The sequence below is a fragment of the Lepus europaeus genome, chromosome 19 (genome assembly GCF_033115175.1).
Source record: "Lepus europaeus isolate LE1 chromosome 19, mLepTim1.pri, whole genome shotgun sequence".
Taxonomy (NCBI): domain Eukaryota; kingdom Metazoa; phylum Chordata; class Mammalia; order Lagomorpha; family Leporidae; genus Lepus; species Lepus europaeus.
In genome coordinates, this window is record NC_084845.1 from 16,302,022 (window position 1) to 16,324,713 (window position 22,692).

The window sequence follows — 22,692 nt, forward strand, 5'->3', positions numbered from 1 at the left end:
TACAATTTTCTAAATAATTTCAATTTTCAGTCCAATTTTTTTTGTTTTTATTTCTTTCACTGCTTAAAAAGAAAAAATGCTCAGAAAGGTTTTCCCTATCTTCACATCCAGAAAATCCTGTTTCTTCGTTATTTTCAGATTCCTTTCCTGTGTTTATCTGGAATGCCCTATCCCGGGACAGTGGCATTTGCTAAACCTTTAAAAGACTTGACATTTGAATCCCCATCAGGAGCTGGCAAACTACTCCAATTAAATGACTGCTAGAACAACAAATGCTGAATAAATCAACATAAAGGCAAACGAGTGCCTCCAAACTCTCAAAGTAACAGTATGCTGGCAAAAACTGGACAACGGTGACCCAAGACATGAGCCGTAAAAGTGGCAGAGGAGCTGTGTGGATTTCTGAATCTGATCAGACCCGCTGCCGTAATTCTTACTACAAAAGCTTCAGCACAATCAAACACCTTCTGCCTTTTTTTTTTTTTAAATTTTTGACAGGCAGAGTGGACAGTAGAGGGAGACAGAGAGAAAGGTCTTCCTTTTTGCCGTTGGTTCACCCTCCAATGGCCGCCGCGGTAGGCGCGCTGCGGCCGGCACACCGCGCTGTTCCAATGGCAGGAGCCAGGGGCTTCTCCTGGTCTCCCATGGGGTGCAGGGCCCAAGCACTTGGGCCATCCTCCACTGCACTCCCTGGCCACAGCAGAGAGCTGGCCTGGAAGAGGGGCAACTGGGACAGGATCGGTGCCCCGACCCGGACTAGAACCAGGTGTGCCGGCGCCGCAAGGCGGAGGACTAGCCTACTGAGCCATGGCGCCGGCCACCTTCTGCCTTTTTTAACAAACACATTAAGCAGAGGGATGGCCTGCTTGAACTTTCTAAAGAAAACTCAGAGAAGCAAAAGTGACAATGACTTTCAGCAGTACCTTCTGCTCAGAGCAGGAGCAGGCTACCAAGGCTTCTCCACTCTTACTGGATCACTATCCCCACTCTCTTAACTCAGAACAGTCTTTGCATCACTAATTTAGCTCCCAGGACCAGTGAACTAGTAAGGAGGATTGCTGGCAGCAGACAAGCACTGCAGTACTGCGAAGTGTCAGTACGGCTTATGGAGAAATGGTCCCTGAGATTCCCCGACAACATGGAGGCACCTCATCTGGAACTATGAGGAGCCCATCTACACAATGCCACCTTGGGAACACCTCTACAACCAAACACCACCCCCACCACTGTAATGCTGTACACACACAGTGACTGGGAAAACGTAATGTACACTCCTTCCAAAGGAGGGAAGAAATGCAATGTATAATACCTTCTGTCTCTCCCTCTTCTGAAGATATCAGAATTGTTCCTTTCCCATCTTCAATCTGGACATCTGGTGCTACCATAGCAAATTTTTCTTTCACTATCTGTAAAAGAAAAAGATTCACAATATTAATGTAGGTAATTACAAAAATCATAGAAAAAACCCTAGACTTCTATAGACTCTTACTTTTTCCTTCCAATGGAAAGGGGCTGTCACTCTTTTAAGATCCTATGAGGGCCGGCGCCGAGGCTTACAGGCTAATCCTCCACCCTGCGGCGCCAGCACACCGGGTTCTAGTCCCGGTTGGGGTGCCGGATTCTGTCCCGGTTGCCCCTCTTCCAGGCCAGCTCTCTGCTGTGGCCCGGGAAGGCAGTGGAGGATGGCCCAAGTGCTTGGGCCCTGCACCCACAAGGGAGACCAGGAGAAGCACCTGGCTCCTGGCTTCGGATCAGCGAGATGCGCCGGCCACATTGGAGGGTGAACCAACGGCAAAAGGAAGACCTTTCTGTCCCTCTCTCTCACTATCCACTCTGCCTGTCAAAAAAAAAAGATCCTATGAGACAGGGCTGGTGCCGTTGCGCAGTAAGTCAATCCTCTGCCTGCGGCATCAGCATCCCATATAGGTGCCGGTCCTGGCTGCTTCTCTTCCACTCCAGCTCGCTGCCATTGCCTCGGAAAGCTGCAGAGGATGGCCCAAGTCCTTGGGCCCCTACATCTGCATTGCAGCCACTTGGAGAGTGAACCAACAAACAGATAGATGGAAGACGTTTCTCTCTGTCTCTCCTTCTCACTGTCTGTAACTCTCTCAAATAAATAAAAAAAAATCTTAAAAAAAAGATCCTATGAGATAAGCAGGGAAACTGTGGATGCATCCAAGTTCCATTCCCACAAATGCCCACAGCTGCAGATCAGGCCAAACTTCCTCCTGTACTGGCTCTGGATCTTTCCCTGCAGATCAGGACCTGGGCTACACACTTGGTACATTTCATCTCAGCCTCCATGCCAACCCTATAATGGCAGGTGGATGCACTGAGAAGTATAATGTTTCAAATCCTATCTGCTCCTAAAAAAACAACAGAGGAGCACTCTACAAACCCCATCACTCTTAAACAGAGGAATTACCATCAGTTCAATAATCAGCAAATATCAACAGTTATTTCTTAGGAAAGAAAAGTGGAGCAATGAGCCTCTGCAGCCCAGTATATCAAGATCTGCTGTTCCCCCCAAAAACCTAAGTGGCAAAACAATTTGCCTTTGTCATCAGTTCTGAAAGAAAGGTCACTGACAACTAAGCATGCTTTCTGCGTCTCAGAAGGCAGGTGAATATGCAGCGCTGGGATGAACGTATCAGAGGAATAATCAAAAACAACACCAAAAGTGGGAAACGACACTTCTGAATCATTACAAACAGAACAAATCTACTAAGGGTAAGGGATTCTGCACTGTTAGAAATGCAAAATCTCTAGCCAAGAATTCACACTGCATGCAAACATATGTCCGTTTACTGCCATGGCCAGGACCATGTAAGACTACCTCTTATCTGCCCGCTACCTGGGGAAGAAAGAATAAAGAAGTCTTCTGCTTGCCATGATACTGTGCCCCATCTGTGACACACTGCAGCAAATACACCTTTTCCTTTCTGGTTATGAGCCACACATTCTGGACCACACACACAAAGAAAGGACAGCAGGAATCCAGGCAGTGAAGCAACCCATGAAATCAGAGCTACATATTTCAGTAGTCACAATAATTTCACAATAATTATCTAGTATTTTGCTTGTTTGTTACTGCAGTAATACTGTAAAAGGCAAAAGGGAGCTTGGGTTTTTGTGGCTTTTCAAGTAAAAACAGAACCAGCCTCTGAACGCACCTTGTCTTGTAAGGTGAGAACAGTCACTTTATGGACATTCAGCCGTACAGTCACCTCTGGCTTACTGGCACACACGTAACAATTGGGATTGGGAGGATCCAGTGCACAAGGCACAAGGAGTTTCTTCCTTGGGTTTGGTTGCTTATTCAAAAAAATCTTTGGAGAAAAAAAACACAAGAAGAAATTAGAAATGTGAGTTACAATTTTATATACCATATTAACCTAGGATCATTTTCATAATACATTAAAAAAAAAATGAAATATTCCCTTCTACATGGCCAAAAGGATAACTCATTCCTCTTAAAAACCTAGTTTTCCAACCTTGTTTTGTTTTAGCTACCATGTGAAGGGTGAGGGTTCCTGAAAGGAAATCTCCTTGTATTGTATTCTGCAATCTAACTTGGCTACAATAAGGGCATAAACATACTCATCTCTGGTATCAGCACTGAATCAGCTCTGGGTGTCCTTCCTAGTGGTTATTCTTACCAACTTTGAGCCCTCCTCTGGATAAAATCAATATACTCATTTTTCTAAAATTTCTCACATTGATACATTTCATCAAAGTTTCTACTTTCCTAGCGGTCTGGAACTAATGTGACTACCTTTCTAAATTTCCTATCATGAATATAATAACATTCACATAACTAAGAACAAAACAATGTATTTCTGATAGTATATACATTTGGCATCTTTCCTTTTTTTAGAGATTTATTTATTTATTGAAAGGCAGAGATTGAGAGACAATCTCCATTCCATTCATTCACTCCCCAAATGGCCACAACAGCCAGAGCTGGTAAGAGCCAAAGCAAGGAGCTTGGATCTTCTTCTGGGTCTCCTATGTGGGTACAAGGACCCAAGGACTTGGGCCACCTCCCACTGCTTTCCCAGGCCACAGCAGAGAGCTGGATCAGAAGTGGAGCAGCTGGAACTTCAATTGGCGACTATATGGGATGCCAGCACCACAGGCAGTGGATTAACCTGCCATGGCACAGCACCGGCCTCTATACTTGCCATTTTTCTAACATCTGAACAAAAAACCAACTATGAGCCAAGGCAAATTTAGAAATTACACCAAGGGGCCCATTTTTGGGCATAGCATGTTAGGCGACCACCTGCAACACCAGCATCTCTTATGAGCACCAGTTCAAATTGCCTTCTGAGCCAGTTCCCTACTAATGCACCTGGGAATGGCAGCAGAAGATGGTCCTAGTGCTTGGGCCCCTACCACCCATGTGAGAGACCTGGAAGAAGCTCCTGGTTTCAGCCTGACACAATCTGGCTGATGCAGCCAGTTGGGGAGTGAACCAACAGACGGAAGATCTGTTTCGTCCATTCTCTCTTTCAAATAAATAAATATATCTTAAAAAAATGTGTAAATCTTTAAAAAAGATTTAGAGAGAGAGAGAGAGAGAGAATCTTCCATTTGCTGCTTCACTCCCCAAATGGCCACAACAGCCAGAGTCAGGCCAGTCCAAAGCCAGGAATGAGATCTTCTTGGAGTCTCCCACGTGGATGGCAGTGGCCAAGTACTTGGACATCCTCTACTATTTTCCCAGGCACAAGAGCAGGATCTTAATTGAAGCAGCTAGGACTCCAACCAGCACCCATATAGGATGCTGGCATTGCAGGCTTAAGGGGTTAAGCCTCTCAGTATAATTGTTTTATTTTAATGTTTTACTTATGTTGTAGTGTAGCAGGTTAACCCACTCCCTGCAGCATCCCCATATGGGATGCTGGCTGGAGTCCCAACTACTCCATTTCTGATCCAGCACCCTGATAATGTGCCCAGGGAAAGCAGCAGAGGATGGCCCAAGTGCTTGGGCCCCTGTCACCCACATGGGAGACCAGCAAGAAGCTCCAAGCTCCTGGCTTCAGTCTGGCCTAGCTCCGGCCATTGCAGTCATTTGTAAACCAGCAGATGGAAGACCTCTATATATATCCCTCTCTAAACTCTTTCAAATAAATAAAATTTTTTTAAAACTTACACTGAAATTAAGAAAAGTCCCAACCTCACACTACTACAATTGTTTGGAGAATATAAGCACGATTTCATATGATATTTAAGAACAAATCTCAGGAGAAAACAGAACGCTGAGATACAAACCTCCATTCTGTGGTCACAATACAGTATGCTGTCTGCTATGAATTAATTCTGAAGGAAGATGCTATGGATTCTCTCAAGCTTAAAGTAAACCCCTCAAGAGGCAGTAAAGCCCTCTTCAACAGCCTCTCCCAGCCAGGAACACTATTCATGCAACAGGGCTGGAAGCTAACTGGCCAGGCTCAGCAGGGTCCCAAGGGAGGAAGAGATTTATCTGATTCAGGGCTTCGCTGGGAAACTAAATGTGTTAACAGAAACCACCAACAATAAAAACAACTGCTATCACTACTAACACCCAGGCTAACATGACTTATCTGTCCTGATATTCATTTATAAACACAAAGTGGGATGAAGCTGAGCAGGCACAGAAACCAGAAAGATGTTATAGAAAACAGTAGTTTAGCAATGATTATTATCTGTGAGCTTATACTAACATCCCAAGTTCACACTGATATTAAAAAAACAGAAGGGGCCAGCGCTGTGGCGTGACTAAACATCCGCCCATGGAACCAGCATCCCATACTGGCGCCAGTTCAAATCCCCACTGTTCCACTTCCCATCCAGCTCCCTGCTATTGGCCTAGGAAAGCAGTAGAAAATGGCCAAGTTTCTTGGGCCCCTGCTCTCTTGTGGGAGACCTGGAAGAAGCTCCTGGCTTCAGATCCTCACAGCTCTGGCCGTTGTGGCCATTTGGGGAGTGAACCAGCAGATGGAATATTCCACCCCCTCCAACTCTGTCTCAAAAAAACAAATAAATCTTAAAAAAAAAAGCACAAACAAAAATAAATTCTCAGAAATTAAAGATATAATGGCCAAAATAATTTAAACTACATCAAAATGGCAAAATGGCAGTGATTCTCATGTTTCTTCAACCTGAAGTTCCATTAAAACTGAAAGTTTAAGAGTATAATGGTATTAAAAAATGAAGAGCTCCAACAGAGATTTTTAGAAATTCCTGAAAAGTAAATGAGTCCTTTTATTTCATTCAACATTATAATGAAGAATTTTAAATAAAAACAAAAGTATATGGCTACAATATTTTTAAAGCAAAGCATCTTTAGATATAAACTCAATAATAGAATGAAACCAGGAGTCTAAGGAGAACAGCTAAGTGGCTTTAGTTTTAAGATATAAACCTCAGGCCAGTGTTGTGGCAAAGCAAATAAATCTGCCACCTGTGATGCAGACACTCCATATAGCTGCCAGTTCACATCCTGGCTGCTCCACTTCCAACCCAGCTCCCTGCCAATGTGCCTGGGAAAGCAGCAAAGGATGGACCAAGTGCTTGGGTACATGTACGTGGGAGACCAGGATGAAACTCCCGGTTTCAGTCTGGTCAAGCCTAGGCCATTGCTGCCACTTGGGGAGTGAAGCAGTGGATGGAAGATCTCTCCCTCTCTCTAATTCTACTTTTCAATTAAATAAAATAAATCTTAAAAAAAAAAAAAAAAGGCGCCCCATGGCTCAACAGGCTAATCCAGGTTCTAGTCCCCGTTGGGGTGCCGGATTCTATCCAGGTTGCCCCTCTTCCAGGCCAGCTCACTGCTGTGGCCTGGGAAGGAAGTGGAGGATGGCCCAAGTGCTTGGGCCCTGCACCCACATGGGAGACCAGGAGAAGCACCTGGCTCCTGGCTTTGGATCAGCACGATACGCCGGCCGAGGCGGCCATTGGAGGGTGAACCAACGGCAAAGGAAGACCTTTCTCTCTGTCTCTCTCTCTCTCTCTCTCACTATCCACTCTGCCTGTCCAAAAAGAGGAAAAAAATTATCTTGATTCTGGTGCTTAGTGGGAGAGGAAAACAATTTCCCATTTGCTGTCTGGTCTGTATACATTGTAAAACCTACAGCTGGGAACTTGAAAGTGGCTCTAGATCAACAGTGACCTAAGCATGCAAATATAAGTAAACATAAATGCTCCTTCAAATAATGTAGCCTCACCAGATTTATTAACGAAGTATTACAGATAAATTCTAAAATACATTCATTCAGCTGGAAAAAAAAAATCACAAATGATAGTAGACTCACCCATAAATATTGCAGACATTAACATTCCCAAACAATATAAAACAACTTGAAATGTTAGAAGCAAATTAGCTCCTGTTTCCACTTACTGGAAAAAGAAGAAACAAATGTGCTTTCCCTTCGTTACCACTTCTAGGAGGCTTACTTAAACATGCACGCACAACGTAACTGGAGCAATTACTTTTTCCCACTAGTTTAAATTGATTTTGTTCATTTGAAAAATTGGCCATTTAATGTGCTTTTTGGGAAAAAAAGTCTACTGTACAGAGTATTCCCAAGGGGTCTCCTATAAAAGTACTGACCAGACCCAACCCTGCTTAGCTTCTGAGATCCAATGAGAATGAGTGCATAAAGGTGTTTTCATCAATCACTTTTAAAGAGAGGTTAAGTAAAGAATGCAAACAGAAATACTCACAGTTCTACATTGGTCTATTTTTCCTGATAAGATCTTCAACCCTTCCAATACTATCAACCCGGCAATCACTGCATTAGTAGTAGCAATAGCAGGAATAATGTTCCCTGCCATTGCTTATGGGGGAAAAAAAAGATGAATATGTTTAGCTGTTAAAAAGAAAAACAAGTTTGAGGATCTGACAATACAGCCAAAGTACAAAATAACTTACATTTTATATCAAATCTGCTCTTCATATTCATACTGAAAATATGCATCCTGAGGTTTGCAGCGGAAGTGACAAAATCCATTGCAGATGGGTCATCCTGCCAATAATTTAACAGTTTATCAATCATTGTTTATCAAATCTCAACAATTTCCTAGTCTGACAAGCAGCCGGGACTCGAACCGGCGCCATATGGGATGCCTATGTTTCAGGCCAGGGCTTTAACCCGCTGCGCCACAGTGCCAGTCCCTCTACTTCTATTTTTCAGTGAATTCCCAAGTAAGATAGTAAGTTTCCCTTTTGAAAAAGATGCATTTCATACTTTACAAACAAAACATAACAAAAAAAAAAAAAACCCACCCTGATAGGACATGGGTTCTTTATTACTTATTGGTTGGTCGCGTAACCTCAGGCTACATTTTGGATTAAGCCAAAATGCCTCAAAAATTGCTAAATACCAATAATTACATACATGGTTTATTTTTTAAAAGATGCATTTATTTGAAAGAGTTATACAGAGAACGGAGAAGCAGAGAGAAAGAGAGAGAGGTCCTCCATCCAACGGTTCACTCCCCAGTTGGCCTCAATGACTGGAGCTGCGCCGATCTGCAGCCAGGAGCAAGGAGCCTCTTCCGGGTCTCCCACGTGGATGCAGGGGACAAGGGCTCGGGCCATCCTCCACTGCTTTCCAGCTCTCTGCTGTGGCCCGGGAGTGCAGTGGAGGATGGCCCAAGTCCTTGGGCCCTGCACCCCATGGGAGACCAGGAGAAGCACCTGGCTCCTGCCTTCGGATCAGCACGGTGTGCCGGCCACAGTGCGCCAGCCACGGCGGCTATTGGAGGGTGAACCAACGGCAAAGTAAGACCTTTCTCTCTGTCTCTCACTGTCCACTCTGCCTGTCAAAAAAAAAAAAAAAAAGAATCTAAATTTACTAGCTTCATTTTACATGCTTGATTCCACACAAGATCCAAAGTCTGAAACACGAAGCTATCTTCAGTTTCTAAAACTGGACAAACTCCTTTCCTTTATTGTAAAACCCATGAAAATCCTTCTATCAACTAATCATTTATAGGCTTAGAAAATACAAACTGAATCAAATAAAATTAACTCACAATAATTATATAGTAATTATAAACTCATACTAAACATGTTATCATAACAGAACAGCAGAATACTATTAAACACTATTTTAACTTCTAACAATAATTACATTTCATTTTTGTATTGAGAGGTCTTTCTCTCAGACCAATGAAATAGTTATTAACTATTTCAACAGAAAGGCAATTTTATTACTTTCAAGGTCAAATTAAGCCAATGAACTATTGTTTCCAAAAGAATTTTATGACTTCTTGTAATCTATCTCTACTACACAAGCTTAAATCTTAAACCAGTGAACCACATCACTCCAATAAATTCGTATGTTCCAGTCAACCATGAACATACTAGAACCCAAAATGCAGTTTTATATTGCTTGAATTCATATTCAGTAGGGTAATTGGAGATTAAACTATTTAAATCAAATCAAATTCAACACATTTCCTTACAACCTGGTAGAATAAACAATAATCAAAAAAATTCTATCTTCTATTATAGCTTAAGAACTAAAACACATTTGCAACATGTTTAACAGTCACACATTTTTAAAACGAACCTTATCCCATATGAGCTCAGCTCCATCCCCTTTTTCTGCTAAATGAACTCTCAGAGTCTCAATGCTCTTTGAAAAAAGACTTGCATAGCTCTTTACATCCAGAACCTGTTGGTCTTTCAGACCTAATTGGGGTTCATTTTGTTGATCTGATGCATTGGTTTCTTCTCCTAAGGGAGAAAAGATTAGGATTTTCAATAAATTTAAATTCCTCTACCATGTCCTAAAACAAATGCAATCCCTGGTCAACAGGAAAATCAAAAAAATATGAAACAAATTAAATGAATTATCACCACAATATAAATATATACACAAGAAAACAAAGATGGAAAAAGAACAAGACCTTGAGGACCGGGGGAGGGATTTAAGGATAGGACAAGCATTATGCCAGGCACACAGCACTCAATACATGGAAGCTATCTGCACTTCTCTGATTAACCGTTGAGAACTGTTCCACAGTAGTAGGCAAGTCTCCAAGTGCCTGTTAAGTTTCAATCCACTCGAGGCCAGTGCTGTGGCACAGTGGGATAGGCCTCTGCCTACAGCGCCAGCATACCATATGGGTACTGGTTCTAGGCCCAGTTGCTCCTCTTCTGATCCAGCTATGGCCTGGGAAAGCAGCAGAAGATGGCCTAGGCATTTGGGCCCCTGCACTCGCGTGGGAGACCTGGCAGAAGCTCTTGGCTTTGGACCGGCACAGCTCTTGCTGTTGCAGCGATTTGGGGAGTCTCTCCCTCTCACTGTCTGTAACTCTCTCTCTCAAATAAATAAAATCTTAAAAAAAAAAAAAAAAAGCTTAAATGCACTCCACATTATCATCCATAACTTAAATGTATTACAATCCAGATAATGAATAAACAATGTGTTAAGGGGAAGTGGAATAAGGAATTTTTAAAAGTTAAAAAATCAATCTCTCTCTTTCAAGGAAAAGAAACTTGCCAAATAACAGATAGATATTTGGCACAATAGCTGAAATATCCATAATCTGAGTGCCTGGTTAGTCCCAGCTCCTCATGTAGCATCCTGCTAATGTACACTGTTGGAGGCAGCAAGTGATGGCTGAAGTACTAGGGACTCTGCCACTCATGTAGAATACCCAGAATGAGTTCTAGGCTCCTGGCTTAGGCCTGGCACAGTCCACCATGTCAGGTATTTGGGGAGTGAACTGGTGGAAGAAAGATCTTTCTGCATTTTATTTTTTTTATTCTTATTTATTTGTTAAAGATTTATTTATTTGAGGGCCGGCGCTGCGGCTCACTAGATTAATCCTCTGCCTGCGGTGCCAGCTCCCCGGGTTCGAGTCCCGGTAGGGGCGCCGGATTCTGTCCCGGTTGCTCCTCTTCCAGTCCAGCTCTCTGCTGTGGCCCGGGATGGCAGTGGAGGATGGCCCAACTGCTTGGGCACCTGCACGGGAGATCAGGAGGAAGCACCTGGCTCCTGGCTTCGGATTGGCGCAGCGCACCGGCCGCAACATACAGGTCATAACGGCCACTTGGGGGGTGAACCAATGGAAAAAAAGGAAGACCTTTCTCTCTGTCTCTCTCTAACTCTGCCTGTCCAAAAAAAAAAAAAGATTTATTTATTTGAAAGAAAGAGTTACAGAGAGAGGTAGAGACAGAGAGCTCAGTCTTCCATCCGCTGGTTCACCCTCCAGATGGCTGCAATGGCTGGAGCTGCGCCAATCTGAAGCCAGGAGCCAGGATCCTCCTCTGGGTCTCCCACGCAGATACAGGGGCCCAAGGACTTGGGCCATCTTCTACTGCTTTCCCCAGCCATAGCAGAGAGCTGGACTGGAAGAAGAGCAACCAGGACTAGAACAGGTGCCCATATAGGATGCCAGCGCTTCAGGCCAGGGCCTTAACCCATTGCATCACAGCACTGGCCCCTCTGCATTTTGAATAAACATAAATTTTAAAAGCTGTCTCTAAGTGAAACCTTAATTACAAGGGAAATATGAAACAACTACATGCTAACTGATAATGTAGATTGAAAAAAGAAAGTCAGAGTATAGAAATATGATTCCGTTTATCCAAAGTGTACACATTGGGTCCGGCACTGTGGCATAGTGGGTAAAGCCGCTGCCTGCAGTGCTGGCATCCTATATGGGTACTGGTTCAAGTTCTGGCTGTTCCACTTCCAATCCAGCTCTTTGCTATGGTCTGGGAAAACAGAAGATGTCCCAAGTCCTTGGGCCTGCACCCACATGGGAGACCCAAAGAAACTCCTGGCTTTGGATTGGTCCAGCTCTGGCCATTGTGGCCATTTGGGGAGTAAACCAGTGGATGGAAGACCTTTGTCTCTCCCTCTCTCTGTTTGTCTAACTCTACCTCTCAAATTAATAAATACAACCTTAAAAAAAAATTTAGGAGAGCACCTTTCCAATTAAGGTATTCCAAAGACTAAAATGTTTTCTTTACCTTGACTCTGTACTTCAGCCCAGTCCAATGGAACTGGAGGTTTCCTTTTTCGCCATAGTTTGTCCATTGTCAATAGATATCTGATATCATCTTTAAAAAGCTTAAAAAAAAAAAAAAGGCAAATGTCATGAACCTTGCAGTCCCTAAGTTAATAAAATCTAAAAAAAATTTCATTGCATACTCAATATAAATATCATACCGTGAAATCAGATTCAAAGGCACATTTTATTTACCAATGAAGTGCAATTACGCGAAGAAAAGACAAAAAGTTTAAATCTTTTCTAGGCAGAAGTCTTATACGGAATCCCTCCACATTCCTGAGTCACTTCCCCAAGCATCAGCCTGAAGTACAATCATACAAATTATGGGTCTCAATAAACACATACTGTTTCCTCAAGAATTGAATATAATCACTGAGACGGCAATAGCTTCTAGGTTACAGATCAATGCCAATCAGGTATGCACATTTGACAAGTGCTCAACAACAGACTTTAACTTCATGTACCCTCTTTAGAGTGTCTTTCCCAAGAAAACCACCCACAAAAACAAAAAATAGCAAGAACAAAACACAAAAACCCCAAAAACACAATTATTATTACAAAAACAAAACACTACCACATTTTGACTAGAAAACAATTACACAAAGAATGTGGTAGAACTTCAGGTGATTTTAATGTTATTTTTTCCCACTTTGTATTTTTTTTTATTTATTCAATACATTTATTGCAGGTATTAGAGCTAACTTAAATTAAATATTAGAACTCAATTATTAACCCCTGGAAAAATAAGCATACAAAATATCAGAATACAACTTAATGTGAAAATCACAAAGCCTTGAGTCCAGATTTAGAGGAGTGGTTAGGATGAGAGCGCCTCAGTGAGAGACCCACTTTCATTCCAGCTTCCTACTAATGCACACCCTGGCAGACAGCAGGTGAAGTCGCAGGTGCTTGGGTCCCTGTCACCCACCGGGAGACTCTGAATTCCAGGCTCCTGGCTTCAGCCTGACCCAGCCCAGCCTATTGCTGGCATTTGGGGAGTGAAAGCTTCACCTTTCGAATAAATTAAAAAAAAAAAATCCCATAAGGATTTTTATTTTATCTGGGGAATAAGGAAAGCATACAAGGAGATGGTAACACACATCTGCAACATATACACAGCCAAAGTGAGGAGTTCATAATGATTCAGATGATAAACGTGGCTGAAGACATTTTGTAGATGACCCTAAACGTTTGCCAGAAAAAAAAGGCTAAAATGCAATTAAAGAATAAATGGGGGAGCCCGGCGCTGTGGCTAGTGGGTAAAGCTGCCGCCTGCAGTGCCAGCATCCCACATGGGCACCGGCTCAAGTCCCGGCTGCGCCAATTCTGATCCAGCTCTCTGCTATGGCCTGGGAAAACAGCAGAAGATGGCCTAAGTCCTTGGGCCCCTGCACCGGCGCAGGAGACCCTGAAGAAGCTCCTGGTGTTGGGTCGGCACAGCTCCGGCTGTTGTGGCCAACTGGGAAGTGAACCAGCAGATGGAAGACCTCTCTCTCTCTCCCTCTCCTTCTCTATGTAATTCTGACTTTCAAGTAAATAAATAAATATTTAATAAATAAATAAATGGGGGTGGGGGGCCGGTGCTACAGTGTAGCAGGGGGTACCAGTTCGAATCCCAATTGATTCTCTTCTGATCCAGCTCTCTGCTTTGGCCAGGGAAAGCCGTAGAAGATGGCCGACATCTTTGGGCCCCTGCACCTGCGTGGGAGACCCTGAAGAAGCTGTGGTACAGCAGGTTAATGCCCTGACCTGCAGTGGGGCATCCCATATGGGCACTGGTTCGAGACCTGGCTGTTCCACTTCCAATCCAGCTATCTGCTATGGCCTGGGAAAGCAGCAAAAGATGGCCCAAGTCTTTGGGCCCCTGCATCCACGTGGGAGACCCAGAGAAAGCTCCTGGCTTCAGATCGGCCCAGCTCCAGCCATTGGGACTATTTGGGGAGTAAACTAGTGGATGGAAGACTTTTCTCTCAGCCTCTGCCTCTCTGTAACTCTGCCTTCCAAATAAATCTTTATCTCTGTGAGTGAGATCCCAGTAGAAAGAAGAGACCATCAAAGGAGGAGGTACTTTTATCTGAAAGGAGAGAACTTCCACATTGCTTATGGCCTTGTCTAAATAATGTTGGAGTTCGTGGACTCAAAAGGATTCCATAGCCTTGGCAGCTAATGACAAGAGCTTCGGGTGATCACTGACATCTTAAATAAGAGTGTTAATTGTTAAATCAACAACAGGAGTCACTGTGCACTTACTCCCCATGTAGGACCTCTGTCCTTAATGAGTTGTACTATGAGATTTAATGGTAAAAATAGTCCTCAAACAGTACTTTATACTTTGTGTGGGTGCAAACTGTTGAAATCTTTACTTAGTATAAATTTGACCTTCTGTATAATAAAGATAATTAAAAATGAATCTTAATGAAGAATGGGATGGGAGAGGGAGTAGGAGGTGGGACAGGAGTGGGGGTGGGAAGGCAGGTATGGGGAGAAGAACCGCTATATTCCAAAAGCTGTACCTATGAAATTTATATTCATTAAATACAAGCTTTCTAAAACAAAAAATAAATAAATAAATAAATAAATAATTCTTTAAAAAAAAAAAAAAACTATTTATTTGAAAAGACAGGAAGAAAGACTGCCCATAATGACAAAGACTGAACTAAACCAAAGCTGGGGGTGGGGATCCAACTACTTGAATCCTCACCAGCTGCCTCCCAGGATAGGCATCAGCAGGAAGCTAGGATCCAGGAATTCAGATATGGGATGCATCCCCACTAGGGTCTTAACTGCTGCCCAAATGCCTACCCTACATGCTATTTTAAAACAAACAGAACTAGAATAATAAATCCATCCACAATTATAAAGACAGTAAAACTAACCTTGGTAAAAAGTTTAACTGGATCATACCCAGTTGATTTAGCCCATTCCTTAGTGGAAATTCGTTTAATATCACCATCTTCATTAGATGCTCTGGCTCTGGCTTCAGCTTCTGTTGGTTCCCCTACAAAAAAAAAAAAAAAACAAAAACAACAAAAAACAAAAAATTTTCCCCAAAATACAGTTGAGTGTAGAACTAAGCTCCTACTGCTTTTGGGAGAAAAACCAGTCACTCACAAAGTTACCTAAACACAATACATTCTGAGCTCAAGCAAAAATGAAAATAACAAACTTATGTAAGCCATGTTTCTGAAGGCCACATATATAGTAGCTCAAAGCACAGATCTGTCATCAGGGCTATCTTGATTTCCTCACCAGTAAAATGGACTACCTTTTTTTGCAAAATATTATTTTAAAAATGAAGCAACACATGTTAAACACATAACACATTATCTTGCAAAACAGCAACTAATTTTTTTCTCAGAAGCCACCAATGCTAAGTTAAGCAAAATAAAGGTAGTAGTCACTAATAAAACACATGCCGAATACTTTACTCACAGGCAGCTTCAGGGTCAGCTCTGTCGGGAGACACTTCTTGATCAGCATCTTCTTCCCCAAACAACTGGCTATAATTTAACAGTAATAAAAATTTATATAAATAAATCAAAATTTATGTAAAACAAAGTATTCTGAAGAAGTATAGCTTGTTTTCCCTGCTTTCCTCACCTAATTTACAGTATTCAAGTGTGTGGACAAGTGAACAGTAAATCACAAGTTATAAACCTATAATTAAAACAATCTGCTTAGCTTGCTTGTTTTCTAATTTTAACCACGATGAGAGCAACACCAAGTTTTAGTGGAATCAAGTCCATCTCTACCAGCAAGTCCAAAGTACAGGTGAGAGGCTTTTTACATCCCATCTCAGGTGACAGTCTACTGCCAGAGGACTGCAGCTAGCTGTTCAACACACACTACCACTGACCTGCTCTGTGCACTGCTCTGTTACAGGTGCCGAAGATTAAGCAGTGACCAAGACCTTTTTTTTTTTAAATGTTGATTGCTATCTTAACTATCAGACAGTCCTAAGAAACAATATCAAAGTAGTGAGATTCTCTTTTACATTTATTAAGTTATCCTAGAAACTATTTAATAACTCTTATGTATTCCTAAAGCATAGCTTAATAAAATTATCTTACAGAAATCCACCTCATAGCCCCTACCTATAGCCTCAAAGCTCCCGAAATTACAAGAAAAATTCATTTCGGCCGGCGCCATGGCTCACTAGGCTAATCCTCCGCCTTGCGGCACCGGCACACCAGGTTCTAGTCCCGGTTGGGGTGCCGGATTCTGTCCCGGCTGCCCCTCTTCCAGGCCAGCTCTCTGCTGTGGCCAGGGAGTGCAGTGGAGGATGGCCCAAGAGCTTGGGCCCTGCACCCCATGGGAGACCAGGAGAAGCACCTGGCTCCATTGCCTGCCGCAGCGTGCCAGCCGCGGCGGCCATTGGAGGGTGAACCAACGGCAAAAGGAAGACCTTTCTCTCTGTCTCTCTCTCTCACTGTCCACTCTGCCTGTCAAAAAAAAAAAAACAAAAAAAAAAAAAACAAGAAAAATTCATTTGGTTGTACAAATTCCAATGAAATCTCAGATGAGATTTTTAATTGGAATCACATTGATGCTACAGTTCAGAGACAAATGAGTCAGTCACAATATTGAGGCTTTCAATCCATAAACTTTTTTCATGTTCTAATTTTAAAATATTTTCTATATGTTGGTCTTTAAGATACAATCAAGTAAGTATTTCATGTTTTTATAGTCAATTGTTTGCTCAGTTAGTTCTCTATTTTTTAAATTGCATCTTCTAACTACCTGAGGTTAACCATAGAAATGCAATCAGCTGTTTCATACTTTAAAATCTTTCAGTTACCCATGCATCACTATTGTTTCTAATAATCTGTAGATCCTTTAGAACTTCCTATGCAGATGATCACACAGTGAATGCAAATGACTACAGCTCTGTTCCTTTTCCAATTCTTAAGAACACCAGGCAGAGGCAGCAATAATAGGCACCCTTATCTTATCTCTCATTTCAAAGAAGATGCTTTAAAATATTTATCATTAGAAATAATGCTTGCAGGGCTGGTGCTGTGGTGTATCGGGTAAAGCCACCACCTGCAGCGCAGGCATCCCATATGGGCGCCGATTCGAGTTCCAGCTGCTCCACTTTTGATCCAGCTCTCTGCTATGGCCTGGGAAAGCAGTAGAAGATGCCCCAAGTCATTGGGCACCTGTACCTGCCTGGGAGACCTGGAAGAAGTGCATGGCTTCCGATTGGCGCAGCTCTGGCCATTGCGCCTATCTGGGGAGTGAACCAGCGGATGGGAGACCTCTCTCTCTCTGTCTCTCTAATAAATAAATAAATTTAAAAAAAAAAGAAAGAAAGAAATAAGGCTTGCATTAAATACATGGATGGCAAATGGTGGGAGCCAGGTTTCTGACTACTGGAATGGGAATTTATACATAAGCAACAGGAGGAAGCAAAGGGAGGAGACCAGTAATGGATTAGAGTTGGAGACATTTTATATGAACTTATGCTTAGCTTAATATAAATACAGATGGTTAAAGACACACAGATATATGCAGAGGTTATCAGCAGAAAATAACATCACAGTAGGATGCATAGGCATCCATATCTAGATTTCTAGCATTATTCTTCAATAAAAGGATCTGGGACTCCCAGAAAAACAGCTTTTCTCTAGGCCTGGATAGAACTATAAAAGTTGTACATGGAACATCTTGTACTGTAAAAAAAATAAGGAATTACTCAAAAGGAAAAAAAAAATCCAGAGACAATAAGAACTGTCCAAAAATACCCCACATCATGAACAATTTGAGCAACAAAGTAGTACTAGATTATAAACCCAAAATGTAAAATATATTGAATATCAAGGAGTCCATATTTATATTAAAAAAATCACTGAAAAATAATGAGTAAATCTCCCAGGCAGAATGCCAAATGATTCCTGTAGATATTCTGTTCTCAGGGAAGTAGAGCACAACTCCCTATTCTCCTTAGGTGTGAGTAGCCCAGTCACTTCCTTTTAAAGTCTATGGTACATTATGGAAAGCAGAAGGAAAAAAATCCAACTTCACAGTAGAGAAACCTGACAAACGCTGCCTCAGCCAAGTGATCACAGCAGATAACCTAGACATCAAATAATGGCACTTTATCTTCAGAGTTTTCCTTCCAATAATCCATAACCCCAGTCTTTCCATAAGAAAAACAGGCAAATCCCAATAGTGAGCGGTCTTACAAAATATCTTACCAAAACTAAAAAAATGTCAATGTCATCAAAAAACAAGGAAAGCTTGAGAAGCTGTCAAATAACCAAAGGGAGCCTAAAGAAGACCACTAACTGTATCATGGTATCCTGATTGTGATCTTTTTTTTTTTTTTTTTTTTTTTGACAGGCAGAGTGGATAGTGAGTGAGTGAGAGAGAGAGTGAGAGTGAGAGAGAGAAAGAGAGAGAAAGGTCTTCCTTTGCTGTTGGTTCACCCCTCAATGGCCGCAGCAGCCGGCGCACCGCACTGATCCGAAGCCGAGCTAGGTGCTTCTCCTAGTCTCCCATGCGGGTGCAGGGCCCAAGCACTTGGGCCATCCTCCACTGCCCTCCCGGGCCACAGCAGAGAGCTGGCCAAGAAGAGGGGCAACCGGGACAGAATCCGGTGCCCCGACTGGGACTAGAATCCGGTGTGCCAGCGCCGCAAGGCAGAGGATTAGCCTAGTGAGCCGCGGTGCCGGCTCTGATTGTGATCTTGAAATAAGGTAAGGACGATACAAAAAACCAAAGAAATATACATCAATCATGGACCTGATGTAGTAAGGTAATACTGCTGCTTCATTATCATGTGTGTATCACACAAATGTAAAATGTTAATAGGGGAAACTGGGTATAGAGGTAAAAGGGAACTTTGTATCATCTCCTAAACTTTCTGTAAATTCAAAATGGTTCTAAAAGTCTACTGAAAAGAAAGCTACTTGCCAAATAAAGCTTAATGTATTTTTGGTGTGTGTGAAAATTTATCAAGTTCAGACATTAGTTTGTTCAGCTAATTCTAAAAACAGAGACTACATTTACACAACTTGTATTACACTATTTTGTTAGAATTTTCTACTTTCTTATTAGTTATTGTTGTTAACCTCTTACTGTGCATAACTTATAATGGGTACAGATGTATGGAAAAAAACTGGTAAAGTCATCTCTTAGCATCTAGGGAAAACTGGTTTCAGGACCATCGCCTAGGATAAAAAAAGTCTACATATGCTGAGGTTCCTTATGTACTTGCACAGACCTACCCATACCCTTTGCATATACTTCAAATCACCCCTAGATTACTTACACCTATCACAAAGAATGAGAGGTAAAATAGAAGCTAAACTGTATTGTTTAGGAAACAATGACAAGAAGTAAGTCCATTCATGTTTAGCACAGATGCAATTTTTCTTTCCTTGAGTATTTTTCATACACAGTTGAACTCAGATGTAGAACCCACCAACTTGGATGCCTGATATAAGGGGCTCAGTATTATCCATGGCTCGAGTCACCCACTGGGGGTCTTGGAACACAACCTCTGCAGATTAAACTACTCTGTCAGGGCCAGCACTGTGGCACAGTGGGTTAAAGCCCTGGCTTGGAGTGCCGGCACCAGTTCTAGTTCTGGCTGCTCCTTTTCCCATCCAGCTCTCTGCTATGGCCTGGGAAAGCAGTGGAAGATGGCCCAAGTCCTTGGGCCCAGGCACCCACATGGGAGACCTGGAAGAAGCTCCTGGCTTCCTCTCCCTGTCTCTACCTCTCTCTGTAGCTCTTTCAAATAAATAAAAATAAAATCTTTTAAAAAAAACCCGTGTATGTGTATTTTTCTGACTTCATGTTTATGAAGGGACTTCAAAAAGTTTGTGGAAAATTACAAAATAATTTTATTCTGGTACAAAACAACTTTGAAATGTATATATGCTTCTCATAATATGTATTTTCTATGCACTCTGTGAAGCCTTCTTGAACTATAGCTCTTCTAGCTACCACATTATACCCTAATAAAAAAGTTTGGGGGGGTGGCTGGCGCCGTGGCATAGTGGGTAAAGCTGCCACCTGCAGTGCCAGCATCCCATATGGGCACTGGTTCAAGTACCAGCTGCTGTCTCCTGTGGGCCCTAGCTCTCAGCACTTGGTCACCTGCACCAAGTGGGGGATCTGGAGGAAGCTCCTGGCTTCGGCTCAGCTCCAGCCATTGCAGCCATTTGAGGAGTGAACAAGTGGATGGAGGACTTTTCTCTGTCTCTCCCTCTGTAACTCTGCCTCTCAAATGAAAGACAGACAGACAGACAGAAAGAAAAAGTAAATACAATGTTTTATCCTCTTTCTCAGGTTGAGAAAGATCTCCTCTTCTACTTTACTTTTTGTCATGAAAGGGTATTTGCCATGTTAGAAAATTAAGGATTTCTATTGTCTAGTGTCTGCAACCAACATTACAATGGGTACAGAGAACACTTCTCAAACATTTAACATCAGCACCTGTTCTTGTTTTTCTACTGTGCCGAAGTACAATGACTATGTTGCCTTAGTGGTGTGGTCTAAATATGTATGTTCCCCACGGTCCATGGCTCTGAAGTCCCAGTTCCTCAGTGTCAATCAGGGGCGTGTCCCTCTCTCTGCATGTGAACACCGTCCATTTCTGAACACTAGGTCAGGCACGGAAGTCAGCTCCAACAGGTTCAAGTAGCATGTGTTCGTGTGTGTGTGCGGGCGTGTGTATCTACATATACACGCACCCATGTATATGTATGTATAAACATCCATTTGCATGCTTGAAGGAAACCTTCACAACAGGAGCACTGGGGAGAGCCCATTTTCAATCAATACGTCCATAGTTCATTTTTAGTTTCAACACTACTTTTGAGTCAAACCAACTTACAATTTAGACAGTTCTCCGTATTTGACTCACTTTTACTCAGCCAAGGTCAGTGTAGCTCAGTGGGTATTTACTATCAACTAGTTTCTAGGTGATGTGGCACAAAGATGAATAGCACAAACAGCTCTTGCCCTTAGGACTTTCTAGTCTAGTGAGTAAAAAAAATTTAGACATGAAAAAAATCTAGATCACTTTGACAGCCCAATACTAATTTATAATCACTAGGAATTTACTAACAGTTCTCCGATTTCAGTTATCAAAATTTGCAAGTCATACAAACTAAGTAAAAAGTTCCTTGGATTGTGTCCAATATGAGGTTAAAAAATCCAAAAGTCTTAGAATTTTAACGATTCAGTGTTCCAGCTCAGATGGCTGCCCCATTCCATTGTCTAGTGGCAAAAAAAGACTGATCGGCTCTCTTCCAGCAGACCGCTACAGTGGTTTGCTGGTGCTCCGTTGCTAGCTGTTTTTCCTCTCCTCACTTTCTTTCCTTTCTCTCTCTCATGTTTTGCCCCAAGCAAAAACAGCTGAACTTATGCCAGGGTGGTCATGGGCATTTCCAATTGGAGGGACTCGATATTCCCCAAATGGAAGGTCATTTGCCAGTATCAAATAATGATCATATTAAACCAAGTTCTCCCTGTTCCTCAACACCTCTCTCCTTCTCCCTGCTTTCTTTCTTCGCCCCTTCCCTCTGATCTGTTGGGTTTCCTCACCAATAAACCCTTACCCTTTCCCTTACAAAATAAATAAGCAAACAAACCAAGTTCTCCCTCTGTATGGAAATCAGCAACCGAGACTACAGTATTTCTTGGTACTTCAACAGACGTAAGAATGGCAGTTCTCTAAATTTGCAGTATTTCATTATAGTAAATATTTCACTGTTATTAATGGAAATATGCAAAGAATGTATGCCCAAAGCAAGTGTAAATATTTTAACTTTGTTTAACTAGGTTCCTTAATTTTGAAACTGTCTCAAGGGTCTTCCAGAAACTAGAAATGATTCCAGTTTCTAAAGTATCCACTGATTTATAATGAAAGAACAGTGAAAAATGTATGCATGTCATATAACCTTCACTTCCAAGGTCTCAGGCAATCATAAACACACTCATTTATCAACAACCTGTAAGATTTAAGTAATTAAAAAAATTTTGGAAGTCCCCTGAACCCCCAAAAGGGTGTTTGTTTAATCTTACAAAATGCTTTTTCCACACACATAAAGATTATAATTTCCCTTTAATACTTAAGTGAATATTTATAAGTCTTCTAGGGCTAAATTATGCTTTCATTCTCAAATAAATATAACTTACTAATGGCATATCTTTTATTACTATAAATTCATATGCTTATTTTGTATAGGACTTTCCATTTATATTTATAAATGAAACTAATTTGTAATTTTTCCTTTTTTATACCATAATGGCCCTGTCTGGTTTTAAAATCAAAGACATACTAGGTAGATGTGAACTAAGTAGTATTCCTTTTATTTTTTCCTTGATATCTCTGGAGATTAGAATGATACTTATACATTCCTTGCAAGGATAGCAGAATTCACCAACAAAAATCACATGGTTTATATTTCTCTGTAGTACTGTGATGAGACTTAGTGTCTTAAAGAATCACTTGTTAATGTTGAATGAATTTATCAAATTATTCAACATATTGACAGTCTTTAACACTATTTTTTTCATGTTAAAAAATGTCTTTAACGGCATGGCCTCTTTATTTCTATCTATTAATTTCTAATCCGCACCACTTGAAAATACGTTGCCTATTTAGTTCTTATTTATCCTCCTTTCCTATTTTATAATCGAAGATGCCAAGTTTTTTTG

The 22,692-nt window shown here is 41.7% G+C and overlaps 1 protein-coding gene across 1 annotated transcript in view; it reads right to left on the bottom strand.

Moving 5' to 3' along the window:
- The window catches only part of UBA2 (ubiquitin like modifier activating enzyme 2), a 39,211-nt gene that overhangs the window by 6,503 nt on the left and 10,016 nt on the right, over positions 1-22,692 (bottom strand). The window contains exons 7-14 of the mRNA XM_062175785.1: positions 15,451-15,518; positions 14,895-15,016; positions 11,978-12,077; positions 9,564-9,730; positions 7,919-8,012; positions 7,711-7,823; positions 3,174-3,329; positions 1,310-1,406 (exon numbers count right to left, since the gene is read on the bottom strand). Coding sequence (XP_062031769.1) covers positions 1,310-1,406; positions 3,174-3,329; positions 7,711-7,823; positions 7,919-8,012; positions 9,564-9,730; positions 11,978-12,077; positions 14,895-15,016; positions 15,451-15,518 — 917 coding nt within the window. The remainder of the gene's footprint in view (positions 1-1,309; positions 1,407-3,173; positions 3,330-7,710; positions 7,824-7,918; positions 8,013-9,563; positions 9,731-11,977; positions 12,078-14,894; positions 15,017-15,450; positions 15,519-22,692) is intronic.